At 39.4% G+C, this 8,611-nt stretch overlaps 2 protein-coding genes across 2 annotated transcripts; both read right to left on the bottom strand.

The window, feature by feature from the left end:
* On the bottom strand, nucleotides 1-1,892 carry LOC139563676 (thrombomodulin-like). Its single transcript, XM_071382532.1, has one exon. It carries the CDS (start codon nucleotides 1,795-1,797, stop codon nucleotides 661-663), a length of 1,137 nt encoding a protein of 378 aa, XP_071238633.1. The 5' UTR covers nucleotides 1,798-1,892; the 3' UTR covers nucleotides 1-660.
* Nucleotides 1,893-3,730: 1,838 nt separating this feature from the next.
* LOC139563636 (complement component C1q receptor-like) lies at nucleotides 3,731-6,551 on the bottom strand. Its single transcript, XM_071382475.1, has one exon. The coding sequence runs from the start codon at nucleotides 6,395-6,397 to the stop codon at nucleotides 4,613-4,615; it is 1,785 nt and encodes a 594-aa protein (XP_071238576.1). The 5' UTR covers nucleotides 6,398-6,551; the 3' UTR covers nucleotides 3,731-4,612.
* Between the last annotated feature and the right edge of the window lie 2,060 nt (nucleotides 6,552-8,611).

The following is an 8,611-nucleotide window of genomic DNA, read 5'->3' as shown; positions in this document are numbered from 1 at the left end:
TATCTATGATATATATTTTTATTTCACCAAATAAAGTAACAAAAATGTGTCCCCGATGGATGTTCTTGGGGCTTAATTTTACAATACCGATAATAACAACAGGGTAGAAAAAAGTGATTCTACCAAATCTGAATACAACATCATGGGTAAGCTCAGGACCTCCTTCAGCTTGTACATTTTGACAATTCATAGTGTAGTACTAATTGTAACACAAGAAGTATAATAATTAGGCCACATTATTATTATCAAAAGCATTAATGGTCCGTGACATTAATTAAGCAACCAATTGTTATTTTACTTTGATTTAAAGAACCATATGCCCTTGTCTGTAAATGTGTATGCATCATTTGTAGGGTATCTATCCATCAACGAAATGTTAACTTTTATTTTGAAATTTTACTATTCATAAACCGTTTATACTTTTTTTTTTATCATACACTATTTAGCAACCATTATGAGACTGTTCTACATATGGAAATGCTATAAGTCATTCGTTGTTTCTTTTAGACAGCTTTATTTAGACATCTTTATTTAGTTTCATAACATTTATGACAACATGGCTATACAAGTAATATTGAACAACAGTCACAACAGTAGCATTAACCCCCTCCCCAACTTGAGTAGCTTTTGCTCATTCCTTATTGTGGCAGTCACTGGTTTCTATAACGCCTCATCATTACATCTCTGTTGGCTATCAACATTCTGCTCATGACGCTTAATAACACAATACCGAACAACAAGTATCAGCACTATGACCGCCACTGCAATGAAAATCCATACCCAAAGAAATCCCCCCGCTGTTGCTGATGATACATTATTTGTAAAGTTAAAACCTGGCGCTAAAAAGTCACTGTGGACAGGCGTTGTTAAGGGAACACTTTCATTTCCGTCTGTTTTGACACATTTAACGAGATTTTGAAGGGAAAATCCTGCTCTGCATGAACAAACAAAACCTCCAAACGTGTTATCACAACGTTGATCACAATATCCATTCTCGCATTCGTCAATGTCTTGGCAATAATCATCACTCTTTATGAAGCCACTAGGACAATCACATTGTGCCCCAGCGCTGTGTCTGTCGCATATTACTGGACATTTGGCCAAAGGACAGTGCATTTTACACAAGTTGGGGTTTTCGCTACTTGGAATATAGCGTTCATAACACGAGCATGTGTAGCCCCCTGGTGCCTCTGTGCACATATGTTCACATGGAGCCCCAGCGCATCCTTCATTACTATAGATGACGTCTTGATGAGAGAACTCCTGAGCCTCCATATGCGGTGTTTGGCACGTGCTTTTATGAACATTCTGACACAAAAATCCCTCGACTTTTTCCTGGCAAGGTCGTTCCGTCCACATTCGATCGGTAGAAACGGACACACACCGTGGAGCGCAGACATTTACGGTGTCTTTCCAGTTGCTGAATTCTGTGACTTGAAATCCAGTTGCCCACTGGTATCCTCTCAATGTCGATTCGATGTTGCTACATCGGTCAGCTGGTAGACGCAACCCGATCCAGAAGTCTCCCGTTACGTCTACAAGCAAATCTCCAATCATTTCGTCTGATGCTGCAGATCGAACGGTCAATAACTCTCCTTCCATATTTTGGCATTTTTCCCCCGATGTCTGGAAATCGACAGCACCCAGGGTTACTGCGTTGCAAATGTTCCCCTTGCACACGCAGGTAGTCGAGTCAATGCTTTCCCCTCGTACCGTTAGCGTTAACATAGTTATAATAATTATGGTTATCAAACCAACAAAAGGATTCGTTCTCCTTGCCATGATCGCAGTAAACATCACAGGAGGATTCGTGGAGGGCAAAATCCATTTAGTTATACTGAGGAAACCATGAAAGGAGAAACCCTAGAGACAAAAGATTTGAGGAAGGAAGGAAATGGAAACTGCCAGATTTGTTTCTAAAGTTATGACGTTTAAGCGTGTCACCTTCATGGCATAGATATCCGATTTTACATGTGACTTTTCCCCACTGTTTCCCACAGCCACAAGTGAAAACTTTAACCACGGTGGTCAGTTGCACGCAGTTTTGGCACACAAGGTGTTTTTTTATTTTTTTTATTCATATTTCAACATAAATGTTCTAATCCTTCTTTGACACGCCTTAATTCATTGCAATTTGTCAGAGTAATACAATTTTATAATATTATAAAAATATAACAGATTTTTGCAATTAAGTGCTCCGATACAATGTGTTTTTGTGAGTCCTTGGCATGCTGTCAGAAATGTCTGGATATTACTGAAAGGAGTGTAAATTGAAAGAAACAAATAATATTGTTTTCCTTTGTAGGTGCATTGAAATATTTTGCCATATTTAAATATTCAGCCATATTAGTATGGCGCCCTTGGAGCAAATTAAAACGTACTGCATTTAAGTATATTAGACCTTTTAAATTGCAGATGTGTCACACCCTGACCTTAGAGAGCCTTTTTCTGTCTCTATTTGGTTTGGTCAGGGTGGGATTTGGGGTGGGCATTCTATGTTTTGTTTTTCTATGATTTTGTATTTCTATGTTTTGGCCGGGTGTGGTTCTCAATCAGGGACAGCTGTCTATCGTTGTCTCTGATTGGGAACCATACTTAGGTAGTCCTTTCCCTCCTTTCTTTGTGGGAAGTTAACTTTGTTTGTGGCACATAGCCTTAAGCTTCACGGTTGTTTTTGTATTGTTTATAGTTTTTGTCGGTGTCATCCTAAATTAAAGGAATATGTGCACTCACCACGCTGCGCGTTGGTCCTCTTCCTTCGACAGCCGTGACAAGATGTAATCAATAAGATGTCATTTGTGAACTTGAAGCAAAAAAATGTTGGGTTGTTAGGATGACCCATTTGATGGGTTGCAAGCATTGGGTCACTTGGGTTGTTTTCTTGAAAAAGAGCAAGGTCGGGTTGTTGTTGCTGTGTTTTTCATGTTGCGTTATTGAGATATGGGCCCATTGAGTGGGGTTAATTCTCCCTCCTCCACGTTAGGCTGCGTTTCATTCATTTAGTTATGTCGGTTTGATCGCGGGGAGGCTCTAATGTCTGCAGTTTTCGGTTTGGCTATTTGTTTCAAGTGTATTAGTTTGTAAATAAATCTCTTTGCAAAAACGCGTCATCTCTCCCATGTCTTATTCGACTAGTAGTTGTTCTGAAATGTTTATTGTTTGCCTACATTTGACTCCCTCCTCTATGTTTAATACAACACACATACATTAATTATTACTTTCGGATGCCTATCCTGACGTGAAGTTAGTTCTATACAAAGTATTTGACTCTGATGTGTGCCACAGAAAGCACTTGACTCTAGCTACAAAATTAAGGAAAGTAGTTTCTTGCCTGCCGAAACTCTACCCCCACCCCCCTTCTGTTTTGGGACTGCAGGGCCTGGCACACTTCAGAATAAATCATTTGAGTAGCTCATGTTGACCAGTAGTGTGTGCCACAGAAATGATTTGACACTAGCCACAAAATTAAGTAATTTAGAATGGGGGGGAGGGTTAGAGCATTGGACTTGTAACCGTAAAGGTCGCAAACTCGAATCCCCGAGCTGACAAGGTAAAAATCTGTCATTTTGCCCCTGAAAAAGGCAGTTAACCCGCTGTTCCTAGGCCGTCATTGAAAATAAGAATTTGCTCTTCACTGACTTGCCTAAAGGTTAAATAAAAAATATATAAATATATGCAAGTACAATACACATGAATTCACCATTGGGATAAAACATGACATAAGGATCTGTTAGCAAGAAATGTATTTTATTTAGAAAAGGTAAACAAATATGTTTGCTTTACAGAACTTTTTGTTGTTGCAGTTTTACAGATAATCATGCAATTCTACACATTTCACCATGGAGCGGGGAGACATTTTTGCAGGTTTAAAAGACGATTTCCTGCAATTCTACACACAGAGTGAGTAACAAAATCAATGGGGCCGCCTGGAGGTCAGGGCCCCTAGGCACGTGCCCTGCATGCAATTGGTAATTCAGATATGAGTATTACAAGATTAGATAGCTGGCTAGACTAACTAAAATAAATTATCGATCTAAAAAAATGATAACTGACATGGGCTAATTGAGTGACCGTCAGTGAATCACATAGACTATAACAAGAGAAACTGCTGATGCACAATCAAGTTTCGAAATGGCACCCTGTGTATTTCACTACTCCAACTCAACAGTGAGTTGAGACCCCGACTGAGGTCTGTAAACCACGCACAACGTGACTGGACTAACTTCCTGCACACAGCAATGGACTGTATAGGAAGGAGTATAGCAAAAAATATAAATAATGATTACCGAGCAATAAATTAAGAAATAACCCACTGCTGGGTAAAAACACATGAATAACAAGAACGCAGGAAAATAGTAAAAATCGACCCAACATTTTTGTTGTTGAGTGTATGCCGATGAAATAACATTGTTAAACCATTATGAATAAAACATACTTCAAATTGGAGATGTGCTTTGATGAAGTACAGGCAATGATCTCAGACACGCTGTAAAAAGAAAACATTTGTATTCAGATTCTTCAACGATTTTTAAAATATATTTTAGTAGGTAATGCAATGTCTGAATATTATTTAGATTTGTTATCGTTTAACATTTCAAGAGTTCACACAATTTCAAGCTGTGCTTTCAAGTGAACCATCAAATGTTTCTAACCGAGTCTCTATACCAGAAGCCACCCAACAATAACTGTCAGCAGTGGCGATTTTCTTCCTCGCTTCTTTTTTTGAATTACTACATCGAAATATGACAATACCAGAGGTTACTGCAATGAGAATAAGTAGTGGAACAACAGAAGCAATGACGCAAATAGACAGCCAAGAGCTAAATAAATTGTAATTATGCGTTGGCCCACTCATTCCAATGGTTTTGCTGGACGGCCTATGCTGCGTAATGTCATGCGTAATGTCGTGCCTAATAGTGTCTTGAGGTGGTCCTTGGGTGAACTGAGTCTCTATTTTTAATTCAACCGACGATATGGTTATAGTGTCCATGGTCTCGTCGTGTTGGTCAGTGTCTCTATGATCACTTGACGTCTCTGCAGTGGAGACAACAGTCACATCTCGAACGCAGGTGATTCCATTAGGGTGTAACCGGAAGTTCTGATGGCAAGAACACCTGAAACTACCAATGGTATTAGTGCATTTGTCCTCGCATCGATTACTGAAGCATTCGTCTATGTCTATACACGTATGTCCGTCCTCAGACACAGTGAACCCCGCGATGCAATGGCAGGAGAAGGATCCTTCAGAGTTAAGACATATTTGGGGACATCTAGTTTCAGTGCACTCGTCTATATCGTGGCATTTGCCATCAACCATTGTGTAGCCTCCCTTGCACCTACATGTGTAACTGCCTTGGGTATTGATGCAACGATGACCACCGCAGGCATTAATGTGGCATTCATCAACATCAATACAACCAAATTGGTCTTTATCCAATTGGAAGCCGTTTGGGCATTCGCACGAGAAGCCCGTTGGTCCTGTTACACATTGGTACTGGCATGGAGAACTGTGACAATATTCCTTTAAGCCACATGATACTCTGTCCTGTCCTAACACATAGCCGTCCTTGCATCCACAACGGACACCACCAGCGTCACTATCAACGCACAAATGATCACATCCACCGTTTTTATACCCACAGTTCTGTTTATCTGAGCCGCAAAACGGACCAGGGATAGTCCAACCATAGACACCATCCGTTAATTTACAAATAGAAAAGTGATCATTGTCATTGCATCTTATATCAGCATATGTTCCAAATGGGAATGCAGTCATGTTATTATCACCATTTAATGGATTTGCTGAGAATGGGAGCATGTAATTCACTTGCTCTCCTCCTGCCAACGACAAAGGTTTACACATTCCCTTGAAATAGAATTTGCACGAGTAAAAAGCCTTGTCTTTGCAAGATCCATCCGTCCATTTCAATTCATTGGGACTCCATAAAGAGTAATGTACCAACGCGCAACGCTCCTCTGTGCAGGTGCTGCGAGGCTCCTTCTCCCAGTTCGAATATTGGGAATATTCCCCTCCAGATATCCACTTAAAACCGTTGAGACTCATGTCCCTTATAATGCAGTCGCCTTTACGCAATTTCAGTCCGATCCAAAATTTGAAGTCCAAATAGCGATGGCTTACGTCGATCTGTGAAAGTGTTGACTGAAGTTCTGCTATCTCGTTTTTGTCTTTAGTTGTTACCAAGTAACCTCCGTCACCATGGCATTTCAATCGAGCGTCTTCAAAGCTGACTCCCTCCATGTGAAAAGAGAAACAGGCATTGGATGTACAAACAGTTGCTTCTCGGCTGGTGTCTGCTCCAGTTGCTCCCCACATAGAGAGTTGCAGTAAAAGTAACAGCATCATTCCCACATAATCCAATAAACCAACAGCAATCATTGATTTAATTTATTATAGGCTACATTTACGCCTTATTGGCAAACGGACGACAAATTAGGCTCCCTATTCCCTGCCAAAATACAAGTGGTGCGAATTTGAATTGTACATTCAAGCTCCTATATCCTGTTTTTGTATATAAACATTAGACAAAAAAAATTGCAGCATATTTTTGTCTCCTGCAGAACAAAGTTCCATTGTGGAAACCAAAAACAATAGCAGCACCCTCATTGTTTTGACTTGTTTTTTTACTGATGGCTACGTGTTTAGTAAACGTGACAAACTGCTTGTTTGGCCTTCACCAATTTTAGCCGATGTTGAATTGCAAACGCAACACATAGCATTTAATGATTTCACAAGCTATTAAAACAATTCCCATATGAAAGTAACAATTTGTATGTAACAATTTTTTTCATAGCCTATCATATTTCTTTCATTTATTTCGAAAGCTGCTGATTTCATTATTTATTTAGTTATGTTGAATAACTTAATAGGCTACATTTAATTTATAGAAATAAGCCTTCATTAAACATTCAAAGTGGACAGACAAAAACGGCTTTCCAAATAGAAAGAATTCAGAATTTGTTTCCATGTGTTGCAGAGAACAGGGCCTTTTCCTGACAACCTTCTTTTAACTCATTTAAAAGCTCTGCTGAATTGAGAGCCCTTGAAAAAAAAATCACAATATTGGACTAGATGGTAATTTTACAAGTAAAGTTGTGGGGCTTGGAAGTTTAACAAGTTTTATGGTAACACTTTACTTGACACCCAGCATCATAACACATTATGACATGGTCATAACCATAACTTGTCATAACCTGTCATATTACTGTTATGACCGTTATATTTACACCTTCATTCAAACGTGTTTTCTCCCTGCCAAGAAGTCTCCTTCCATTTGAACGTTTGTTTCTTAAGTCCTTTGTTTCAGTTGATATTAATTCTTTACAGTCATGTTTTTTTTTCATTCATATTTTAAGTAACTTGCAGAAAATACACTTTATGACACGGTCATGAAGCATTATGACCAACCTGTGTCACTTTACTTGGACTAAGATAATACACTTTATGACTGTGAAGAATTATTATGACATCATCAACAAATAAGCCAAAAAGGCAGATCAAGTACATGGTCTTATGTCAATCATCAGTCTAAAAGAGGGTGTCTTGTCCTGCTCCTGAAATATGCTTCTGCATTCAACCCGGGTATTCAGCAACAGAGCATTGGGGTGGGTGCATGTCTGACATCAATTTGTGCGCAATAACAATAATAATTTAACATGGTCAATTTCAGAAACTGTTATAGAACATAAACATACCGTTCACTTGTAGGTTATGGTGTAATGGAATGTTTTGCCTTGTGTGGTAGGTTGTGTGGGTTTTGTCATCTTATGTAGGTGTTATAACCAGCCATACAATAATGCTATATATGTCACACCAGATCAAAATATATGTGTCGTCATGACAGTTATGACAGTTACGATAAGTTATGACAGGCTAGGTCAGCTGTTATGACATGGTTATGACCATATTACGACAGGTTATGACAGGGTAGGTCAGCCGTTATGACATGGTTATGACCATATTACGACAGGTTATGACAGGTTAGGTCAGCCGTTATGACTTGGTTATGACCATATTACGACAGGTTATGACAGGTTAGGTCAGCCGTTATGACGTGGTTATGACCATATTACGACAGGTTATGACAGGTTAGGTCAGCCGTTAAGATGTGGTTATGACTTTGTCTTAAGGTGTTATGACACTGTGTGTCAAGTAAAGTGTTACCAGTTTTACTTTAATCATATTTTTTGAATCGTGAAATAATTTGAAATGCCCGTCCATAGTCAGTAGTGGTCAATAGTTTTTGGCCAGTAGTTGTGGTCAGTAGTTGTGGTCAGTAGCTGTGGTCAGTAGTTGTGGTCAGTAGTTGTGTGTTTCAGTAGTTGTGGTCAGTAGTTGTGGTCAGTAGTTGTGGTCAGTAGTTGTGGTCAGTAGGTGTGATCAGTAGCTGTGGTCAGTAGCTGTGGTCAATAGTTGTGTGTTTCAGTAGTTGTGGTCAGTAGATGTGGTTCAGTAGTTGTGGTTCAGTAGTTGTGGTCAGTAGTTTTGGTTCAGTAGTTGTGGTTCAGTAGTTGTGGTCAGTAGTTGTGGTTCAGTACTTGTGTTCAGTAGTTGTGGTTCAGTAGTTGTGGTCAGTAGTTGTGGTTCAGTACT

This window comes from Salvelinus alpinus, chromosome 34 (assembly GCF_045679555.1).
Source record: "Salvelinus alpinus chromosome 34, SLU_Salpinus.1, whole genome shotgun sequence".
Taxonomy (NCBI): Eukaryota; Metazoa; Chordata; class Actinopteri; order Salmoniformes; family Salmonidae; genus Salvelinus; species Salvelinus alpinus.
Note: the sequence above shows the minus strand (reverse complement) of the source record. Positions and strands in the feature narration are given on the sequence as shown.